General features: G+C 42.4%; 1 protein-coding gene across 1 annotated transcript in view; it reads left to right on the forward strand.

Annotated features, from left to right (window-relative positions):
* The window catches only part of EBF2 (EBF transcription factor 2), a 194,221-nt gene that overhangs the window by 132,405 nt on the left and 37,714 nt on the right, over window positions 1-24,102 (forward strand). The window contains exons 8-11 of the mRNA XM_059926240.1: window positions 5,424-5,505; window positions 20,975-21,092; window positions 22,620-22,750; window positions 23,663-23,789. Coding sequence (XP_059782223.1) covers window positions 5,424-5,505; window positions 20,975-21,092; window positions 22,620-22,750; window positions 23,663-23,789 — 458 coding nt within the window. The remainder of the gene's footprint in view (window positions 1-5,423; window positions 5,506-20,974; window positions 21,093-22,619; window positions 22,751-23,662; window positions 23,790-24,102) is intronic.

Below are 24,102 nucleotides of genomic sequence, written 5' to 3' on the forward strand. Positions count from 1 at the left end.
TTCTTAGAGTAAGAAAATGGCCCCACGGATGTGACCATCCAACACGACTTTTCCCTCTGCCTGTAAAGACTGTAAGCTTGAAAGAATCCTGGGAGAAGAGAGGTAACTGCCCATTTCTTTCAAATATGATTTTATGATTCAGCCCATCCCGACATTTGGTAGTTCTCACGAATGATATGAGAGAGTGTTCTAAGAGAAAGGGATTATCTTCTTTTCAGAAGTATGCACACACAGTGGAAGGCAATGACATTTTAATTTATTGGACTCTGGAAAAGGAGGTTTAGCAGTTAATCCAGATGAAATGTGTCTTCCTCAAAAATCAATAGACATAGACCTTTAAGCACCTACATGGTTTATCAACTCTATATATGGCTCAGCCTTTAGTGATCCAACCTGCATATGTGGCCATTGTGGCAGAGAGAGAACCAGATACAGCATCCCCGTTCTTGGCCCTTGGAGAGTGTGGGGATGTTCCCATCTCCATGGTGTATAAGATGTGGCCATGTCATCACAGAAGCTGTTTCCAGGGTAGATGGAATTAGAATTTTTTTTAAGGGAATAAGGAATGAAATTTCAAAGTGAAAGGTACTTTACATGTTATTTTGCATAGAGTAAGGCTCTGCATAATGGTAGCTGTTACTAGTGCCAAGTTCACATTCTTTTGATATACACTCCTATCTAATTTTTTTCTTGAAAGAAGACTTTGTGCCTTCCACAGTGCTTTCCGAAAGATTTTTTGTATTATAATTTTTTTGGAAGGCGCTAGATCTTGGGCTTCTAATTGGAGGTCAATTGAATGGCCTCTTCCACAATTCTGGAGAAATAGTATGCTGTGTTTTGTACTAGATCATTGGCTATAATCTCGAAGTCTGGCATGAATATTAAGTAGTTACCCTTCCTGTGATTTAGAGATTCCCCACTGACCCCACCACTGGACCTGAACTCTGCACCCTATTTGTACATCTAGTTTGAGTCTCAGTTTTTATTTGGGGTGGGCTCAGGACATGTCTAGAGCCACCTAGGAGCTTTTATTGTGTTCTTGAACAATGCCGAGTGTTCTAATATTACAGAGATTAGGAGGAGAAGAGATTTCTTGGGTACTAGGTAATCCTCTGGGATCTTATGCAGACCCGTATTCAGGGGTCTCCAGGCTCATCTCAGAAACTGAAGAAGCGTTTTTCAAATTGTTTGGTTGTGTGCTCCATGAGGGCAAGATTTTGTCCATCTTGTTTGCCATTCTGCTGAACCTTTATGGCGTACTCCACACTTAACAATCGGCCAAATGAGTAAATGAATGAATTCATCAGGGGGTTTCAGTCATAAGCATTTACTTCCACACAACTATCTTTGACCTTATGTTTTCCTTTTGGGATACTATAGTCCTCTCTCTCCCTCGCCAAGAAACCAGAATCCTTCATAGGTTTTTTGGTGGTTGTTTTTGATTTTTTTTAGACTATGTTTTCTGAAGTTTCTTTTTAAACAGTTATATTGAGATATAGTTTACATACTATAAAGTTCACCCATTCAAAGCGTATCATTCAATGGCTTTTACTATACTGACAGAGTTGTGCAACCATCACCACAATGTAGTTGGTGCAGGAAACATAGAACTCCCGGTGGAGCTTGCTGCTGGAAAGACCCAGGTTCAAATCCTTGTTTCTGCCACTGACAAGCGGTGTGATCTTGGGCCAAATTTCTTAAATTCTTGGCGCCTTTGTTTTTCCTAGCTGTGAGATGATTCGTCACTCATACAGTTGTTGTGAGAAATAAATGAGGCGTTGGATATCAAGCACATAGCTCAGAGTGTGGCATGGAGCTGACATTTGGCAAACCTTCTTTCCCCCCCTCTGTGACCCCTGTACCCTTCAGCTTCTGGACCACACAGGATGGCGAGCAGGGACAGAGATGGCTCTGATCTGTGATATTCCTGAGCTACCTTCGCCTGCTGCTGAAGCACAAAGAAAGGATCCTAAGAGAATGGTGCCTCTCACTCAACAACCGGCCCATCAACCTCTGCGTCCCACCAGCTCTGGCCAAGGCATCAGCCAAGATGCCCCACTTTCCACCCGTCAGCTCTCCTTGCTTATTCTTCTTTCACAGTCTCCGATCAGGGGGTTTGTTCTCTCTTTCAGAAAACCCCCGCACACACCCCCACTTGGACTTCAATAAGTCACAGACTTTTGTTTCCAGTGGTTTCTTCTTCCAACGTCGCCATTTCTGGAGGGTTGTCAACTCTACACATTTTTCTTTGCAATCATAGAATAATAAGGTTGGAAGAAACCCTAGAGATAATCCAGTTAAACCCTCCTTTTAACAGTCAAAGAAACTGAGGCCTAGAGGAGCAAAGTAACTTGGTTGCATAGTTAGTTGGTAGCAGTTCAAGACTAGTACACTGTCAGCATTTAATAGATATCAGTGCAGTGAAGGACTGCCTTTGGGTCTGTTCTATTGCCTCACTTGACCCAGGAACCAGATTGAAAGCTGAGGGCTTGAGTTCAGATTTAGATCCCACTCTCTATTCCTCTTTCTCTAATAAAACAAGGATAAACCTGTCGCCGTTAGCATTCACTGTTAAGGAATGAGATCAGAAGCCTTGTAGAGTGTACCATGCTAAGTGGTTAGAATATTTCTGGAGTCAACATTGTTTGGAGAAAGTGAAAATTACAACTTCCATCCTGATGAGTCTCTGCACATTTGGTCTGAATCTTGTAATTCATTTTGGTTTCCCGTTGCTGAGTGGAGAGAGCTGACATTTTCCAGGCTTCAGAGGGATCTAGACCCAGGAGATTTACTCCCTGCAAGGTACCCTGTGGTTAATGGATGGGATGGTTAGTAGAGGGTTCTGTACCAAGCCCCTGAGCATAGCGGGTGGAGGGGGTGAAGGGGAGGAAAGTGGGAGACATCAGTAAAAGGAAGAGAAAAAAAATGGAGATGTCAGTAAGCCCCAGAATTCCTTTAAATTGATTTCTAGGTCCACATCTAAAATACGCAGGTCATAATTTCTGGTGCTAGCCATTTAGAAGTAGCTATGCCTTCTTTTAGAAAGTACTATACAGTGTAAGAGAATTTTCTTTCTCTCTCCCCCTCCTCCCTCCCTCCTACACCCCTTGCTTCCCCTTTGTGAACAGGATGTTATATCCTTAGTGTGCAGGGGGCTGGGTAGGTTCCAAACTCAGACCCCAGGCCAGCAAAAGAGTCAAAACTGGGTGTTTTCTAGCCAAAGAACTGTTAAGGGTCGTAATTTAAAATGAATAAAGCCTTTCAGCGGGCCCCTTCTTTCCCTAAATCAGTTTGATTTTATGTAAACATTTATCTCCTTTGCGCTTTCATACCATTCATATAATAATGCCTTCATGAACATTAATGTTTTCAACAGATACATTTTCAAGAAGGTGAAGGGGGTGGGTAGGTGAGGGGAAGTATAACACACAGAATGTATTATAAGGAGTCCAGTTGTGCTAAAACTTGCCAAAAACCAAGGAATTTGTGAGAAAAAGAAAATTTGGTTTTAGTAGGGGAAAAGATGTAAATCACTCATGGGGGAGGGGCGGGTGTTGGAGGGCAAAGGTGGTGTGAGGGCAGGGGTTATTGTTTGGAAAGAGACTCAAGTGAGGAAAAGGCCAGTTTTAAGTCTTTTGTGAGAGCATCTCCTGGCATTTTAAGTTGCTGTAGGTGACCCCGCTAGGAAGGCACAAGTGAAAGCATGCTTCGCCTTAAGAAAGAAAATGTTTGAATTTTGACCAATCTGTTTTTAAATACAAGCAGCTCTCCTTTCTAACGCACTCCGGCTGCTCTGGACAGACGCCCCACTGCACTTTCGAAAGCAGAGGCAGGCTGTGAATGTGAACACCGCATAAAGCAGCAAGGAGTGCTTCCTCTGCCTTGTTATTCTCTGCCTGGTACCTCGGATAAAGGCCCTGGACACCTTCATGGCCCAGGAAGCAATGCTTAGCCCCCGCCCCAGAAAGAATGCAAAGAGAGAAGTGAAAAGCAGATGCTATAAAATTATGAAAAAAAAAATTTAACTATTCTTTCCAAATTCACACCCAACCTTATTTATAGATAGGGGTCAGGAACACTTGGCCAAATATTTTTAGCAAATCTAGAGAAAATGCTCTGAAAGGGCAATTCCTCTTCTCTCCTCTTTCATCATTTACTGTTTATCTCCCCATCAGGTTTTCTTTTTTTTTAAGTGCTAAATACAATTAATTGGAGCGCTCTCTAATTCTTTCGTGTGATTGTTAAAGAAATAAAAATAAACAGAAGGTCACCACGACAGCATCTCACCAACCGTTGCTTTAAAATAGAATTTTTGGAAGCATTGTTGATTTCTACTTATTTTTGTTGGTAAATCCTGGGGAAAAAATGTATATCTTTTCCTTTAAAGTTCTAATTCAAGGCATGGATGGTAGAGTTCTGAAGGGACTTTGGGACTGCGGTAAAATTTCGTTGTCATAGTAACAGAAAGGGAAATAGGCCTTGCTCACCTGGGACTTTAACACTGCAAAAGCTGGATTTTTTTTTTTTTTTTTTTTAAGGAAAAGGACTCTGCAAGTGAAATAAATGAAAAACTTATTGTATTTCGAAACAGCATTCCAAACATTAAATAGGTAAATGGTTGAAAAGACCACTTCTGCCATTTTTCTTGGTTTCTGTACTCATCTGATCAAAGAAGCCCAATTTTAAAAGTGCACAAAAAGGTTATCTGGGAGAATATTGGCTTAAAAATATGTGTTACAAATGGTAACCTCAGACCATTATTCTGTGCCTTTGTATATTTCTGGATAATCTATAGAAGGTCTGAAAGGACATTCACACTTGTTATTAATCATAAAAACTCCAGCATATACCTGCACAGACTGACTGTCTTTGGATAGTAACATTATTTTCTGATTTTATATCCATCAGTTGAAAATATCAGGCCCCCTTTGTGTGTGAGGGTTTACGTGTGAGGTATGTGTGCATGAAGATGTGTGTGGCCAGCGGAAAGCCACATACGTGACGAACCCTGGGATTCTGGGCTAAGTCATGCCATTTTTAACCCTCTGGAGCAAGATAATTTTGTACAGCAGGAGTCACTGCTGCTTGTGAAGCTTTTTTTTTCTTCTTTTCTCTCTCTCTCTCTCTCTGTCTCTCTTTTTTGGAGAGAGCATGCCCTAGCCACTCGGGGGCGGGTGTACAAACCAGAACCCAGCTTGTGAACCACTTCACAACCCTCCACAGTGGTGGAGCCAACTTGGGACCCAAAACATCCACATTTGCGAACTGCAGTGGGTCAGCTACGTCCCTTCACAGGCAGGGCTGGCTGAAATTCCCCAGACCTGAAATCCAATCGCTTTCCAATCAAATCTAATATAATGCAGCTATATTCTCTCCTAAAACATGTTTACTTAAAAAGGTAACACCTTGCTTTCTCTTCACAGATTCTTTTTAAAATTTTTCCTCAAGTGCAATCAGAATTGTTTGAAAACAGCAGGAAACCCAAGGGACATGAGAAGGTTTCAGGTAAGGGGCCTGCCGTGCTTTCCTGGTAAATAAGTCATCCTGTTTTCCTTCTCCTTAGCACTCTTTTTCTTCTTTTCCTTTCTTTCTTTTTTTTTTCCCCCCTTAGAAAACATTATTCACGGAAACATTATGTCACGCTGCTAGCATCAAAAAAGATAACTGTAAATGACCGCCCTCTTCAGACAGTACCGAGGGTTTCTTCATTTTGTAGTGTTTAAGGCCTTCTGCCTGCATTGCCGGAGCCCCGGGGGGGGGGGGGGCACCGAGCCAGGCTGGAGATGTGACTTTAAGCCCTCAGGCTGCCCTTCGCACACACAGCTGCCCACAAGCAGGAACAGTGTTCCTGATACTCGGCCACCTTGGGATTTTTCAAAGCAGCTTCTCTGGGCTTTCTGCAAGCAACAGCCTCTCCTTGCCTTTGCCACCGATTAACTATTCAGTGGTCTCTCTCAGAGTGTCTGGGAGAGCAGCAGACCAAGCAGCCGTGGTCACTTTAAGATCTCAGCATGACAACGAGACCCACGGGACGGTATCCCAGCTGCCTGGCAGTTAAAGCTGCCACCGGTTTCATCACCCCTGCCACTGATGTACCGGGGATACAAGCTAATAAAAACACAGAGCGAGGCAAAGTGTGTCAGGTTGGAGGTGCGAGGAAAGCGGCCCCTCTTGGCGCCCTTCCTTCATCTCTGAAGGACCCACATTTAATCCACCAAATGGCTTTCCTGCCACTCACGCCCAATTGAAATACCTCCCGCTCCTTTCCCCATAGAAAAATGGAAAACACGTTAAACAATATTATTCAGGCTTGAGACTTGAAAAAAAAAAATCCTGGTAGCAACGTGAGAGATGAGAGATGGGGATTATTAGCCTCACGTTTCAGGTGGGGAAAGTGAGGTTCTGGGAGTTTAAGTAACTCGCCTCTAATCACGGGAAGGAGGTGGTGGAACCCAGAGCCAGGCGGATGTGTCTGATCAAACTCTTTCCACCGGACCCCGGGTTTGCAGCGTGTGCAGCTGCTAGGTTTATGCTTTGCTGTTGCCTTTTTCTAAATTCTGAATAATTTCTGAACAAGGGGCCGCACATATTCATTTTACACTGGATCCCACAAATGACGTAGCTGCTCCTGCCTGTTGCTCAGAGCTTCTGTGGTTTTGCAGCAGAGTCATGAAAGAGTTAATAGGGGAGATGGGTACGTGCAAGGCCAGTGAGCACGACCTTGAAAAACAAAAATTCCTGTAATGTTTCTTCACCGCATCATGGGTATCAAACAATCTTGCTGTGACTGGGACATTTTTTTTTGTTCGTTGTGTAGCACTAATACGAGCCTCGCCTAAACAAGTTAAACCTCAGCTCTCCATCCTGCAGACTCTTCCCCTGCTGCATGATAAGAAGACAAATAGAAATGAAATGATTTTCTTGGGGGAATACATTGTGCATAGTGGAAGTTTATGGTACTCAGTGTTCCAAATGGAAACGTAAATAATTTCAGTCCAAAAAAGAGCGAAATTCAAAAGAATTCCAAAGTGCCCAGATGACCAAAGCTTAGCTTTCACGTCTGGAAGAAACAGAGGCAGGGGAAGAAGCTAGCAGCTTAGATTCCTATCCCCCCTTATTCTCTATCATCCCTTCCAAAGAGTTTTAAATTTGAGAAGACACTTCTAGGAGGCTTTAAATCGAATGCCTTGTCATTTTATTTATTTTATTTATCCCCAATTTTAGAAATGTACTCACTATGCAGATGCACCTAATATTTCCTCTACTTCTCCAGTTATTTACTAAGTGAAATTTTTAATGTGCCTGAATTTTTTAACAGGGTTAGAATAAATATTGTTCATCTCAAAATACGAGGAATTCTCATCCTATGTGAATGTACTTGACTTTTGCAAAGACAAGGGAAAAGATTTTTTTTTAAGTCTGTGGATTCTAGGACTGTCTTATTTCTGGGGTAGAGCTAAAGTCAACTGGAAAAAAATTTTTTTGCATTTTTTTATTGAGATAAAATTCATATAACATATATTCATCATTTAGACCATTTTAAAGTGTACGATCCAGTGGCTTTTAGTATATTCATAGTGTTGTGCAACAATTACCACCATATCATTCCAGAACATTCCATCATCCCAGAAAGAAACCCCATACTTCCCAATTCCCTTTTCTCTCCACCCACTGACAACCACTAATCTACTTTCCGTCTCTACAGATTTGTCTATTCTGGACATTTCCTGTAAATGGAATGATACAATATGTGGCCTTTTGTGTCTGGTTTCTTTCACTTAGCATAATGTTTTCAAGGTCCATCCATATTGTAGCATGTGTCAGTATTTCATTTCTTTTTATGGCTGAATAATATTCCATTGTAAGAATATACCACATTTTGTTTATCTGTACATCAGTTGATGGACATTTGGGTTGTTTCTACTTTCTGGCTTTTATAAATAATGCTGTTATGAACATTTATGTACAAGTTATTTTGTGAACATGTTTTTGATATCTTGAGTATATACCTAAGAGTAGAATTTCTGGGTCATATGCTAACTCCAGCTTTAACTTTTTGAGGAAATGCCAAGCTATTTTCCACAGTGGCTGCACCATTTTACATTCCCATCACTAATGTATGAAGGTCCCAATTTCTCCATATCTTTTCCACTACTTGTTATTTCCTGTTTAAAAAGAAAAAATCCTAGCCATCCTGTAAGTGTGAAGTGGTATCTCATTATGGCTTTGATTTGTCTTTCCCTAATGACTAACGATTTGAGCATCTTTTCATGTACTTTTTGGCCATTTGTGGATCTTCTCTGGAGAAATCTCTATTCAAATCTTTTGCCTATTTTCAAATTGGTTTACCTTTTTATTGTTGAGTTGTAAGAGTTCTTTATATATTCGGAATACTAGGCTCTTATCAGATAAGTGATTTGCAAATATTTTTCTCATTCTATCACTGGCTTTTTTCACTTTCTTGACAGTATCCTTTGATTCACAAAAGAATTGACAATTTTTATACTGTACTCAGATTCTATGACAAGTATAGCTTTCCATGAAAGATCTTGTACATGGAGAAAGGCTTGACTATGTGCTGTAATGGTCAAGTGAAGAGCTTGGATCAAGTTCAAAATATGAAACAAAACCAGAGATGGTAGATAATCATGAGAGTGATCTAAAGGAATGGTAGCTTAGGAATTCCTAGAATATACATATATATCATTCAGAATTACAAATGTAATAATTTTAAACCATATGGACAAATAACTTCAATTCTCTACTTTTGTTATATGATCAAACGTAGATTTAATCTGAAGTGTTTTTTTTGTTTTGTTTTGTTCTGTTTTTTTGTGGAGATTTGATCTGAGCAGGATAAAAATACAAAATATTTCTAACCAAACCATGAATCCAGCCAAACTCTCTCTCCTCTCTCACCCCTTCTCTTTCCACTATCCCCCAAACATTGGTGGAACCTAAATTCTTTTTCCAAAACTGATCAAATGAGAACAAAGTCATTATATCAAACTTATTTTCCAATCTGAACCAAACCTCTCTTTCATTCAGTTCAAGTCCTAAGTATCATGGGCATATAAAATATTTATCGAAACACAAGGGTTTTAACCCTTTTTCGGGGGGGGCGGCGCTCAGACCCCTTTGAGAATTTGGTATAAGCTGTAGTTTTGTCCCAGTAAAAAGCTACATTCCAACAAAGTTTTGCTTAAAATTTCAGGGGTCCCGAGACCTCTTAAGACATCTCCGAGAATTCCACGGACCCTTGAGCTAAAGAAATGAAATTCATCTAACACCCAATGGGCACCCTCCATGTAATTTAACCCTTACGATGGGGACCTGTCCACTTAGGACTCATCCTGATGATCTTCCCATTCTCTTGGCTGTAAAGACCACCTGTTCCCGATGACTCCCGGCTCCACAACCTCAGACCTCCCCCTTCTCTGGAGCTGCAGACCCCCAGCTCTGCCTCCCTCCTGGGCATCTTCCCGTGGATGACTAGTGAGCGCATGCTCACGGCAGAACTCAGTGCTTCCTCCCTGATCCGCGCCTTCCTCCTAAGTATCTGTGAGATCCACCTCTCTCTCCCGAAAAACTGCAATAGGCCCTTTGCCTCTCCTCCTTCCTCGTCTAATACATCCTCAGCACGGCTGCTTTAAACATGTCACTCCTCTGCTTAAAGCAGGTTAAAAATATCTCCTGTCCATGGACAAAAGCTCAGATTTTACAAGGCATGGCTGAGAAGTAGCTTCATACCAGGCAGGGCTTCTGCCATGCGCCCCCCCTGATGCTGCCATACGTTCCCCCACCCACCAGGCACACCTCACTGATTTCTATTCCGTGGACTATTGCTTGGAACCTTCTCACATGTTCACCCCTCTGCCAGGGAACCCTTCACTCCTCACCAACCTGTGACCTCTGCTCATGCTCCAAGCCTGCAGCTGAGCGTCACCTCTTTAGTGAGGCATTTTCTGGCAGACCTATTGGCCAACGTACTTCTCTACAGGCTTCTACTATGCCACTGATCACACTGTCTTCCAATTATTATTTGTCTAATAGCCTGTGTGCTGCTTGAGGATAATCTCTATGTTTTATTTATTTTTGTATTTCTCCCCAATGCCAGTCACTCTGTGGAGCTCAAAAAATTGTTATTAAATGAATTTTTTTAATTGAATTTATTTATTTATTTATTTATTTATTTATTTATTTATTTATTTATTTATTCATGGCTGCGTTGGGTCTTCGTTGCTGTGCGCGGGCTTTCTCTAGTTGCAGCAAGCAGGGGATACTCTTCGTTGTGGTGCGCGGGCTTCCCATTGCGGTGGCTTCTCTTGTTGCCGAGCACGGGCTCTAGGTGCGCGGGCTTCAGTAGTTATGGCTCGCATGCTCAGTAGTTGTGGCTCGCAGGCTTAGTTGCTCCGTGGCATGTGGGATCTTCCCGGACCAGGGCTCGAACCCATGTCCCCTGCATTGGCAGGTGGACTCTTAACCACTGTGCCACCAGGGAAGCCCTATTAAATGAATTTTTAAGAGAAAGAAAGAAAAAAGATAGGAAGGAAGGAAGAAAGGGAGGGAGGGAGGGAGAAAGGGAGGGAGAAATGAAGGAAGGAAAATAAGAAAAGGGCCCCCAAAGTATCTGAATCCATGGACCATTAAGGCAGAAAATCACTTCTGCCCTCCTTGAAATGGAACAGTTAGTTGAAACACACAGATTAACAGCTCGGTGAAGGAAAGGAAAAGAAATTTATGTCTAGTTTAAGCTGACAGGCCTGTTAAGACATAATGTACCCCATTCTTTATTTCTCTGCATCGTGGGTGGAGAGCAGGCAGTTGGAAAATCCAGAAGAAAATCAAGCCACTTTCTTGGAAGAGTCAGGCATGTTGTCATTACCCACATTCAAGTCCTGAAACACAGTAGAAGTTGACAACAATCAGGGCTTTTGTTGCCAGTTCATTCTCATAGACAGGCTGGCTGGGTCTGCTCCAAGTCAGAGTGAAAACACAGATGCCCTCATTCATTGATTCATTCACCCACCAATACTACTGAGGAAATTCTGTGAGCCAGGCACTATCCTAGGTGCTGCAGATATATCAGCAAGCAAAACAGAGAAAATTCCTCACCCTTGTGGGACTTACATCCTAGTGGGGAGATAAGGAAAGTGAGATAAATGAATGATTTATGTAGCTTAGCTCTGCTTCTCTGAGGTCTTCCAGTGAACTGACTAAGCACAGGGGCCCTGGTGCCAGCTGTCCTTGTATTGCCTGCTGGGACTCAGCGGTGTGGTCAAGTTCAGATGGTATGGGAGCTCAGTGCTACCTGCCATTGTCATAATAGCAAGTGTGGATGCTCTTCCCAATAGCTTCCAGAGTTTTCCACAGCATCAGCTATAATAGGACACATGTCAGCAGGTCACGTACTTGACGCTGGGAAGCTTAGAGGCCTTACCAATTCCCCCACCCCGCCCTGCCTCAAAAGGACTCTGTTTTAAACAGACCTGACCACTGTAGAAGACTGCAGTATTTCCCATCACATGGGCAGCACCAACTGCTACATTACTCTTTCTGGAGTTGGTAGCAGGTGCCTTGAATCTCCAACCCTAGAATCATTTAAAATGAATTCCTTCATTCCAGTGTGTAGCTTTCTTGTTATTGGGATAAAGATTCTTCCTAGCGTTTGCTGAACTTTTCTGAGTGACTCTCGAGTGTCTCAAGTTCACCCCTAAATGATTCCCTTTTTAGATGAGGTCCACCAAAGTAATCATTTTGTTATATAGCTATGTCAGGGAGAGAATGGAGATACATCAACAGTTCTTGCCATCCTTTGCTTCAAAAGATAAGAATTCAAGAGGTGTGGAGGGGTGCATACATTTCAGGTGAAAGAAAAGTCATTTCCAGGGTCAGGTTGGGAGAGACGTCAGTGCTGAATTGATTCCTGTTTGATTATAGGGATCTGTGTACAACCCCAGGAGGGGCCTGCTAGAAGGGCCTTTTGAGGGGGTCCCGGAGGAGGTGAGGGAGGGGTTGGTGCTTTGCAAGGACACACCTAGCAGGTCTCACAGACCTCTGAGGAAGAAAGCAGACATGCACACTGGTGGGAAGACACCAAGATCTCCTCCATCAGAATGGAGAAACGAAGTGAGGCGTGTGAGGACGGACTGACGTCATCAGAGTAGTTGGATAATGTGGGAGGCCTACAGCCTGTTACTGCAACGTGCTGGATGCAACCACTGTACAAAAACAACAGGGAAGTTCACGTGGATGGCAGGGCCCCTCGTCCACACAGCTGGGTGGCGGCCATTCATCTATTTGACTAAACGATGCGAGAGCAAAGGGCAGGGCTACTCATGCCTTGGAACAGGGCCAAGCTCCATCCAACAAACCCGTATGACTTCTTAAACCCCAGCTCTTATATAAAACGTTTTAATGGCATCACCATCTATTTTCCTTAAATAAAAAAAATGGTGAATATTTCTCTCACACCCGTGAAGAGGGAAACAAGAGTTTAAATTAACTCCAAATGGTAAAAATTTAATACAGCTCCAGCTGCCTGCAGGTTTCTTCAGTTCAAGTCTCTCAGTTCAAGAGCCACCCCAGCTGCTCTGTGATGTCACCCACCGTGTGAAAGTTGCTGGGCTACTGAGCCACACACTTAAAGCACAGAATGAAAAGCACTTGACTTATGGCTTCTCTGATCAACAGGTGGGTCCATTATCTGGTGATAGCACAAGCCAGCAAGTCCAAGTTAAGAAATAGTAATTATCTATTTGGAGTCAGAAAAAAAAACCTCTGAAGGTCTGAGGATCTTCTGCCCAGTCTAATGCTGTAACCTTGGGGAAAGCTTTCTGTGGGTAACTTCAAGCTCTTGCCTGTTGGACAGTATACCCTCTGCCCACCCCCATCACCCTGTACTTTTGGTATCTCACATGGGGACAAGAATTAGGGTTTAAGAATTTTGACCAACTCACACAGGAACTGTGTTTTGAATTATTTGTGGGAGAAAAAGAGAGACACAAAAGCAGGTAGTTGCCTATATAACCCTTGGGAAAGGATATGTTAGATTTCAGTTAGGTGGAAACAAACCCTAAATGCTCCAACATTTTAAAAGACTCAAATTTGGGCACTAAAACCTACCCTTGAACATTTTCCAGGACCATCAGATGCAGAACTTCCTGGAAAGCAAAGCTTTCTTAGTTTCACAATAAGAGTGCATAGATTCTTAAGCTGCTTATGGGTCCTACGTGCTCCTGGGTTTTGATGCATGACAGGTGATTCACGAGGTCCCTAGGGACAGAGTTTGGTGAAAGAGAATGGCCCAGCCAAATCAAGAATGGCATCGAATGTGTTAAGGCTCCCCTGTGAGCCTCAAAATGTTTGCTAGTAAAATACTGCCCTGGACCATAGCCATCCCTCTTGGCATACGTTTCAGATGGGACAAGCATCGCCCTCAATGGAATAAAATGATGTAGGGTAGATGTAGCCTGGCCTTTGAGATGAAGAGAAATTTGGTTGTAAAGCAGGTTAATGACCTTTGGGCTTCCTGATGACCTAAAATGCAGGATAAAAAAATTGGCACTTGATTTCCGTACCTATTCAACTAGTTTTTTAAAAACAAGCTCTAAAAGGTGTCCATCCTAAGCCAAACTTGCCAAAATATGCCAGCAGACATGCCCTTTGGCATACTGCTCCACTTACGCCAGTTAGAATTTTTTTTTTTTATTGCCAGAATAATCGTTTTGGTACCCTTGAGTTGTATAATAAAAGTTTTTCAACTCTTCAAGGCCCTATCTCAAATCTCATTTCCTTGATGAAACTCTTTGTTACTGCCTTCAGTTAGGGTTAATTTTCTTACCTTTGGACTCCTAGAGGATACAGTGGCCACATAATTCAGCCCTCAATTTTGTATTACCACATAGTAATATCTCCTGATTATGTGTAGTGTTTGTTCTGCTTTATCAGTTGCACGGTAAACGCCTTGAGGTAGTGACAGTGTTTTCTGGAGGCTTCCATTGCATGTGGTACGGTGCCCGGAAGATCACAAAATACCTCTGACTCACTGAAACACAGCGCTGTCTGGTGACTTATGAACGTATCTTCTCAGGACTTATGTCATTAATGCCACAGCCCCCTCCCTTGCTGTGAGCAACTCCAGAACGCCCCACATCTGTCTCAGCAGCAATCAACTTTGCGTTCTCTCGTTTGCTACTTGATACTCAACTGAACAGAAAATGTAACCTTGGGGAATATGAAACACCAGCGATTGCTAAGAATGCTGGGAATTCCTTAAAAAAAAAAAAAAGGATGACAAAATCCATACTTACGGGGTAGGTAGGTGTTTAAAGGTAATTTTGGAGACTCTGAAGTCTAGTAACAAAGAAAAACCCGGGCTTTAAATCTGGCTTGAAAATGTAATGTGTGCCAAGAATAAAGAGGTAGGGAGAAACAATTTGCAGTAGCCAATTTGTTTGTTCTTTGCCTGGGTTGAATTACGGAGGCTTAGACAAATTGTTTCATCAGATTCCCCTCGTCGAATGTGAGAACTCGCCAGTGTTTAAAAACATCAGTGGAGTATTTCTTCTCACGATATGGACTCCAAACCTGATTGCCCACCACAACCAGAAGTCTGTCTTGATTTCCTCTGTCCCTTTAGTGGTCTCTGTGTTTCTTTCCTCCTTCCACAGGTGGAAAATAAAATCCCACATAATAGTTATGCTTTGGGAAAGCTGAAATAACATATATAGCAACTGAACAGTTATAAGGGAAAAGCACATCATGAATTTAATTCCATTTCCAGATGTAAAATGTCATAAACGGGCTTCCCTGGTGGCGCAGTGGTTGAGAATCTGCCTGCCAATGCAGGGGACACGGGTTCGAGCCCTGGTCTGGGAAGATCCCACATGCCACGGAGCAACTGGGCCCGTGAGCCACAATTACTGAGCCTGCGCGTCTGGAGCCTGTGCTCCGCAACAAGAGAGGCCGCGATGGTGAGAGGCCCACGCACCGCGATGAAGAGTGGTCCCCACTTGCCGCAACTAGAGAAAGCCCTCGCACAGAACCGAAGACTCAACACAGTCATAAATAAATAAATAAATAAAAGAACGTGAATTTCTAAAAAAAAAAAAATTAAAAAAAAAATAAAATAAAAAATAAAATGTCATAAAGAATTTTTTTCCGTACTTGGCAAAATAACAGGGATTTTCGAGGCCATTTTATTTAGCTTGGTGTACGCATGTTTGTAAGTAGGTATCAGAGTTTTCCACGTCGAGTGGGCTCTAAATGCTACCTATTGTAACTTTACTGAGATTAAACTACCAAACGTCCCATCTTCAGTTAGAAGGTACATGATCCTCATTGAAATGGAGGGGAAATGTGTCTGACTAATAGTAGAATTGGGTGTGTTTTCAAAGCAAGAACTCTGACCCATACAGGGAGGTTTCCAACCAATGTGATGATTCTCTAGCAAGTACAGACACTGGGATTCTTGCCTGTTTCAAGGAGCAGATCATTTAGTCATTCCACACCTTTTTCATTTTGACTTCTCTTTTTCTTTTACCCTCCTGTATGAGACTTAGGGTCTTTGTAGGAACACCTGGGTATGAGCTGAGAAAGCCTGGCTGGGAGTAGTATCCAAGCTGGTCATTCCTCTGATTCAACTAAGTCATACAGTTAGAGCTTTGAGAAGGATAGATTTTTTTTTTTTTTTTAAGTGTGATGTTCCAAAGAGCCATAGACATTTTGGAGTGAGGCGTAAAAATAACCCAATGGTGGGAATAAATCAGGGTGGTAGAAGTCCTCCTGCCACATGCTGTCATTCTGATGCCAAAGAAACAGCTTCTCTATTGGAAAATTAGCTGTACAGGCAGATTAACGGATGTGTCCACCTAAAGGGTAACTCCCACTGTGGCCTTTTATAGGCAGGAAAGAGCGCTTTACAACTCAGCTCCCGCTTTGTATAAATTATTAGAGTGGGGGACGTGGGAGTGCTTTTGGGTAATGAGAAGGAAAATATAATTTGAGAAAGCCAATCCGTTTTCTTGAGTACTTTGAGTGGACGGCTCGCACAGTTGTAGCTTTTGTTCTTAAGACTTTCTTGTATTTTTCAAGGGGAGATACAAACTTTTTATTCGCGTTTCTACTTCTGTATAATCAGCTAAAACTGCCTTTTAACTGGATGATTCAAAATGGAACCTACACTGTCACGCACCAATTGGTCTGCGTTTATTGATCTGGCCTCACCCAAAATTAGAGATCACGCTAAACAAAATGAGGAATGGCAAAACGTGAAAAACTACTTTCGCTTAAAAAAATGCAAGCAATTTCCATAGATCCTTACTTCTCTTTCTTGACACCTTGAATGAAAGCTACCGTGTCGTAAATGATATTTGCGTGAATATAATTGGTTGTTGCTTTTGTGTTGAGTTGAAGCGTACCAGTTGAGGAGAGCGCTAGTCTACAATGGCTTAGTTTTCAGATCTGCAGACTCTCCTACTGGAGCTTTGAGCTGAAATACAGATACACCAACTTTGAGAAACAAATGAAAGCTGTCACCAGTGTCAACAGCAAAAGCTGGGGGTCCATCCCACACAAATTATGGACATCTGTATTCCTAATTGGCATCCTTTCGGGCTGTGCCAGCAGAATGGCAGTGCCAGGAGAATCTGACAGCTGTATAAAAGAGTAGGTATCAGGTTTAGGTGATAGGAGACACTGATGAGACAGAGAAGTCCTTTTGGATGGAATACTCTCCATATGTTTATTATAACACTCGAGATTTTTAGTTTCAGGTACCTCAAACTAAAATACTAATGCTATTTTGTCAATACTAAATTCGCTACTTCTAAAACAGATCAGTTTATGATCTTAGGAGAACAAGCGGTATTGATGAATCTGTGATCAGAAGATCGTTGGCAAAGATGCCTACAAATAGTTAACAAGGTAATGGTAAGAAATGTTGACCTTGATTTGTTTAGCTAAGATGTAAAGATTTTTGAAGGTCAAAGGTGTCCTTGTGTAGTGTTTTGGAGTCTAACTGTGTCTGACCCTCTAACATTAAGCTGCTGTGGCCTGCAGTTTTGAAGAGTGAAGCAAACCAGGGGGAAAGAGAGAAGGGGGAGAGAACAGGAAATGGAGTGAGGTGTTTCAGGAAGTTGTCAGGGGTTGACTGATTGATTCCAGATGGAAAAGGTCAGCCTTTGTGACCCAGGAAATACTCACTGGGGGAAAGAAGTTGGCTTGTGGAAGGGGAAGGCCTGGGAGGGAGACGATGCTGGAATGCACAATCCACTTCCTTCAGTCTTCAAACATTCAGAAACTTTAACTTCTCCGAATAGAATAATATCAGTGTTGTCATCGTTCATCAGAAAATAGTGAAGGAAGTTAAATTCGAAGCTTTGAATGTACCAAATGTATCTTCACCTCCATCATGTCGTTCACTCTTCCAGAAGGACAGTGAGTGTATGGAAAAGTCAATATTTGTGTGTGTCTCCATGTATAAGAAAAACAACCATTCCTAAAAAAAAGAACCACCACCAAACATGTCTGGTTTCACGTGGTGGAGTTTGTGTATCAAATCCTTTACGTTTTGTAAATTCAGTTAAATTGGCAGGCTCTCTTAGATCCCTCAAAGTCTAAGATATTTGGAATATTAAAAACGGGAACTTGCCTCATTTCTATATATATACAGGCACACGCACATACATTTGGACATAATTTAAAATCTTGTAATAAATTTTGCAGACACTGAAATAATTCAGGTTAATTCCCTTGCTGTCATGAGAGGCCAGCGCTAGCCAGCAAGAGATTAAAATTTATTTCCATTGTTAATAGAAAATAATGAAGTGCATCTGAACCATCAGGGTATGTCATTCGGGAAATGTTCTCTTTGGAACCAAGTCTCACTCCACCCAAATGGACAATGATGAAATCAGCTGGCTCAAGAAAGCCCCATATTTTGTGGCAGGAATGCACGAGGAGCGTTCAAGTACAGTGTAAAAAGGAGCTTGTGGAATGAATTAACGTGGTCTCGGAGAGAATGCTCTTCACATCCATATAATCTTCACACAGGTTGAGGTTCCCCTCCTTGTGCCTAGCACAGCTCGTTAGCAGTTAAAGCCTGAACCACCCTCTCGTTTTTGGTTTTTTCCAGGGATGACAGCTATGTCTTTTTTTTTTTTTTTTTTTTTAACTTGTGCATTGAAGGATGGGAACAGTGTTCCTGATCAAGGGAACAGCAAGTATTAAGCTGAGGAGTGGGTGTGGTATTTTATGCATATAAACTAAGACATACTCTTTGTTTGGTCTTACCTGAATAATGTGATGAAATCAGCATCCTTTCAGTTACAAAGCCAAAGACTAAGAGTGATTTTGGAGCCTACCTTCTTTGCCACCCCTGCATCTTAACAGCTATGTCTTTGAAAATCCATTCACGCACACAATTTATAAAAGTGATCCGATTCCTCTTTTTTTTACTCCGCTTTGTCCTATTATTTTCTGCTGGTAAGCAGAAACAGAGGTGATTGCTTTCAGCCTTCGTGTTCATCTTAACCCCAGGACCAGGAGACTCAGCCCCTCTCTCCCTTTGACTATGATTCCATCCTGAGCTCTGCTGAGAGGCCCTGATAAGAGCTTGTGCCTCGTGCCCTTGCAGGGAGTGATGGATGTCTCTGTCTTATGGTTGCCACCGCACGATAGGAACTTTCTGGAAAGCCTTTCCCCAGACTCTTACCATGTTAACATGGACACAATTGAAAACAGACCTGGAGCTAGACAGGCTGCATCCCTGAATTGTGAGCAATTACAGTGATATAATTTTCTGAATGACAACGGAGTTTCCTTTAAGTTCATTCTGGTGTCACAGCGAGGCAGGGACACCGAATCGGTAGTGCCTTCACAAGTGAGGAGCTGAAGTGTGGGAGAGACACTAGCCAACCAGGAACACATTGTTCTGTGGTCTTAGAATCTCCAGGGCCTGACATAATAATACCCAGTACATACCAGGAGCTCAGTGAATGCTTTTGAGTTGATAACTACAGCCATTTATGTCCATGTAAAAATTCCTGTATGCCACTGTTATGCCGTGGCACCAGGCTAGGTGAAATACTTTGTGGACTCATGATTTTAGGGGTTCTCCAAACCCTTATTATATTACAATATATATAAAAATTTTTTTTAGAGATACCATCTGAAATCCTATTTAAGGTTAAAAAAATTCAGGAGAGTGTTGCCTTGGCAAGGGGTAGAGGGTAGGGTGGATTGAACAGGGGCACCAGGTAACTTTCTGGGGAGATAGAAATGTTCTATGTTGTGATATGGTGTGGATTACCTAGTTGTATCCATTTGTCAAAATTGTGCAGCTAAGATTTGTACATTTCAATGCATGTAAATTTCACTTAAAAAAAAAGGGGGTTCATTATATTTATTTTGTTTGCTTGAAATAATTCATAGTAAAAAAAACCTTTAAGTGTTGTCCAGTGAATCTTCTTTCATATTAAGAGTAAGGCAGGGTCAAGGTTTGTCCCCACTTCGTTTAATAAGTAAGGAAGGGATGGCAGAAAAATTCCAAGTAGAATATCAGTGAATTTAATTTGGGAGTGGACAGGAAGAGCCATTTTTAAACACAGCTCTTCATTACGTATCTATTCAATGCCTTTCCTCAGGTCTATACATATACATGGATATGTACGTAACAAGTTCCTTTCTCCAAAAAAAAAATGCCATGCGTAACTAACAGGTAGACTGGTATCTAGGATGGCTCGCCTTCCTGGGTCAGTAAGTCGGTGGTGGATATGCCCAAGTCAATGCATTTCTGCTGTGCTTTCCCACTGTTCCTTGGCTGATCGCCACCTCTTTGAACTGCTCCTGCACCCTGATCTGCAGCACACACATAGAACTCAATCTGACCTCATTCTCTGTGCTACTTGTTTTGCTTGTTTGCCATGTTTCTCCAACCTGAAAGTAAGCTCTTTGAGGGTAGGGACTATGCCTTGTAACTTTTGTGGTTACCTAGCCCCTGAGTCCCCCTTGCTGGAGCCTCCCCTCCAGAGCTTAGACTCTGGGAGGGGCTCAATGAGTAATATCCTCTGTCCTATCGACTGGCCAAACAAGGCAGGGGCGAGGCAACTAGGATGGGAACTCATCCATAAATGCTTTACATTTATTTTCTCATTTTATCCTCATTTTATCTCATTCGGTCCTCAAGATAGGCATTGTTGTGTATGTTTTACAGATAAGAAAAGTGGACAGCCGAAAAGGTTAAGTATAATTCTTCAAAGGTTCTAAGTTAGGAAGTAGCAGGCATGGGATTTGAGTTCCGTTTTGTTGGACTTTAAATCATGCCCTTCCACTACTCCACACCCATCTCTTCCCTTTTGGCTGGTTAGATGCTAAACGTCCTACATTGTCAGCACCGAATTCCGAAACCTTACCTTCTCACCCAAGGTCTGAGCATCTCCGCCGCTGCTCTCCAGCATGGGGGACACCAGGTACAATTCATCAGGCAGCATGTCCATACCCCAGCGTTACTCTGGCACACGTCAGATGTTCAAGAACCCATTCCCGAGAAATGAGAAATGACCTCCCAGCTGGTGTTTCCGTCTTAGCTTCCTGATCACACACAATCTGCTCCTTGTTGCAACTGCAGCCCGAAGGGTCACCTGGGAATGATCGTCCAAGTCCTTTGATAGAGATGAGTTTCCTAGAACCAGCCAGTCAGATCGCCAGCTGCCACACTTCGTCACCTGGGCATAGCTGGAGCACAAATACGTGACAGCACGTGGGCGAAAGGCGGCCTCTTTTTCCGTGACGCTCTGCTATTGTTACAGGAGGCGGCTAACCCGTCGAGATGCCGGGAGCATGCCTCATCCCAACGTTCTGGTCCGTCCCTTGTTAGCCATATGGAAGTCTGGCAAAAGAGTTTTGCACCTTTTACGACTTTCTGGGAAACTAACTCAACCCCTCCCCCCCACTTTATCCTTGAAATCTGCAGGTCGTGTTGTCAACAACAGTGAACGTGGATGGACACGTGCTGGCTGTTTCCGACAACATGTTTGTTCACAACAACTCGAAGCACGGGCGGAGAGCGAGAAGGCTGGACCCGTCGGAAGGTAGGGCTCTCTGCTGTCCAGGCTGAGCCTGGCAGACAAATGATGTTCTCCACAAATTTCCTTGTTTGAATTTCAAACTGATGTCTCTGAGTAGGAGTGGAGAAAGTACACAAGGCCATGTGGATTTAAAAATGAAGCTGTAAACAGTGACTTCTGCCTGCTTTCATGTAAGCCCCACACATCTCCCAGCCAATGTTCAGGCCCCCGTGCCTCACCGGCTCTTTCATTCAGTTCTGTGGGATTTTCTTTTTTTTTCTTTTCTTGCTAGAGGGGCATTTCAGGCAAATGTAGGCCTATGACATCTTAGTTAAACAGGAACATTACTGTGCCAGACATGTATGAATAAGTGTCAGATGTGCCCTTAAACAGATTGTGGGCAAAACAAAACAATGTGCAGAATGAAACTGACACTAATTGATTTTTGTTTGCTTGGACAAGAAGAAATCATGGTCTGCTCTGGGTAGTTTTCCAAGTGCGTTAAAGTAATTAGAAATACTGGTAACTGTTAAACTTCAAGTTGTCCAAAAAAATAAAGTATATCGAGGAAGATAACTGACAAACCTAAGTAAATCCCATCTACATTCTTTTTTCCCCACTCCTCAACTCATTAGTGTACAACTCAACTCTTGTAATATAGAATGAATGGCTAAATGAGGCTCCTATTTTAGTGTGATGTCTTGCTGTATACTGCCCACCAGACCCCACCCCATCTTGGCCCTTAAAATGTGTCTTGTATCATTTCAAACAGGAATTAATGAACTGAAAGAAAATGATTGAATCAGTAAAGAATTTGGAGTGGTGTTAATTCTCCCACAGTGGGCACTGAAAGGGGAGAAGAAAATCCCAGGGTTCAGAACTAGGAACCCATCCAGTTTCTTTTGACTGATTGGATGTGATTGACTGGCTGTTCAAAGGGGGCTCGTGTTTTTGGAGTCCTGCCAAAGTTCTCCTCCACCTTTGACCCTGTCAACTTTGGAAATGGAGTGATGGATTGACTTTAGTTATGGCCTGAAAACCATATTGGGTTCCTGTTGGGATGTAAAGTCCAGAGGCCTTGAACATATGGAAGAAGGAGGGAAAATCCTTCCTACAAAGTTAGGAAAGTGATTAGAAATTGTCTCTTGATAGAGCTGAAAAAAACCTTCAACTATGATAGATTTTGCTTTCTCCTTCTCTCTCTAGCACATTAACAGACCCTGTAGATCTTAACATCTTGGGACAGAGGAGGTGGGGAGAGCAAAGGGATTTACACATTTGTAGTATGAACAACTTATAAAAGTATGGGGAAAAACAACAGAGTTTTAAAAGCACCTTTTGCACAATTAGCCGTTTTCATATATAGTGGTCAACTCATTAGGCTTTGATGACCTGGTGAAAACCAACAACCAATTAGGGAATGATGGCAAGTCAGCAAAGCTCAACTTGAACTTCTTAGATGACCAAGAGCTTTCAAGCGCAGCCAGCCCCCAAACTCCAAACTTCAACCACCAAAGGGCAAACCTGACTTTTTCTTCCCTATCTTCTTAGCTACTCCATGCATCAAAGCCATTAGCCCGAGTGAAGGCTGGACCACCGGAGGAGCCATGGTCATCATCATTGGGGACAACTTCTTTGATGGCCTCCAAGTGGTGTTTGGGACTATGCTTGTATGGAGCGAGGTAGGCAAAGGCAACTCGCTTCCCTGATTTTCTTTGCCCCAAAGATTGTTTTGATCTGGGGAAACTAGTAATTCTGCAATGTCAGCGGCATGAACACACACTACTGAGTACCTATTGTAAGTGGGGCACCAGGATTAAAAGATATGTAAGCCACAATTTACTGCAGGCATGGATCCCTTAAAAAGATAAATATTCACTGCAGTACTGTTTATAATTGTGAAAAATTAGAAACTGGCTAGATGTTGGATAATAGGAGAATGGTTCAATGATGAAGTGTCATCATTTATTTAAAAATTTTATTTGAAATATTTTTAATGACACAGGAAAAGGGAACACATGCTATAATGCTAAGTGGAAAAAAAAAAACCAGGACAACAGTATCTATGGATGTAAAATCTAATTATATAACACACAACCATAGAAAAGTACTGGAAACATGCCAGAGATTAATAACGGTTGTCTCTGGGTTATGCAATGTTAACATTTTTCTCTTTATTTTTCTGTAATTTCTAATTTTTCTACTGTGATGATGAGAAAAACAGCAAAACAAGTTACAAAAAGATATGTAACAGTGCTACGTTTGTAATGGAAATTGCCAAATCAATTTGTGAGGTCACGGCAGTGTAGGAGTGAGGGAAGGGAATGATTGCAGGGATGGGGGTTGGGTGGGCATGGGAGGTGAGAGGGACTTGAGCTGGGCTGATAGGAAGGGAAGCGTAGACAGGTTGGGTTGAAAGGAAATTCCAGGGTGAGAGAGAGAAACACATGAGACACAGGGACAGGGCGTTCAAAGCATCTGGGGTGTCATGAGCGCACCACTTTGCCCTGGGTGGGGGAGGGGGCAGCAGCAGGAGATGCTCATGTGCTCAGTATCTGCATGATAACTCGTATAACAGGTATTTTATTCCTCAGCTAATAACTCCTCATGCCATCAGAGTGCAGACTCCTCCTCGGCACATTCCTGGAGTAGTAGAAGTGACATTATCTTATAAATCCAAACAGTTCTGCAAAGGAGCTCCAGGGAGGTTCATTTACACAGGTGGGTGAGAAAACGATTCCAAGGGAGACTGGCTCCTGGTTCACCTTTGCTCTGGTTCCTACTCTTTACGCTTTATAATCATTCTGACTCTTCTAGGTCTTCCTACTGGTGTGGGAAGGGTGGAATGGGCGATAGGCATTGAACGGGGACATGTGAACCTGATTCTAAATTTGTATTTTATGTAAGCAATTTCTGCAGTCTGGGAGACGGTCATGGCACCTCATTTCAGGAGTCCATCCTTATGAATTTAATTCAGCTGGAACCATGCTAGAATAGATTTTTCTCCAAGCAAATCAGATTTAAAAAATTCAAC

This window comes from Balaenoptera ricei, chromosome 6 (genome assembly GCF_028023285.1).
Source record: "Balaenoptera ricei isolate mBalRic1 chromosome 6, mBalRic1.hap2, whole genome shotgun sequence".
NCBI lineage: Eukaryota > Metazoa > Chordata > Mammalia > Artiodactyla > Balaenopteridae > Balaenoptera > Balaenoptera ricei.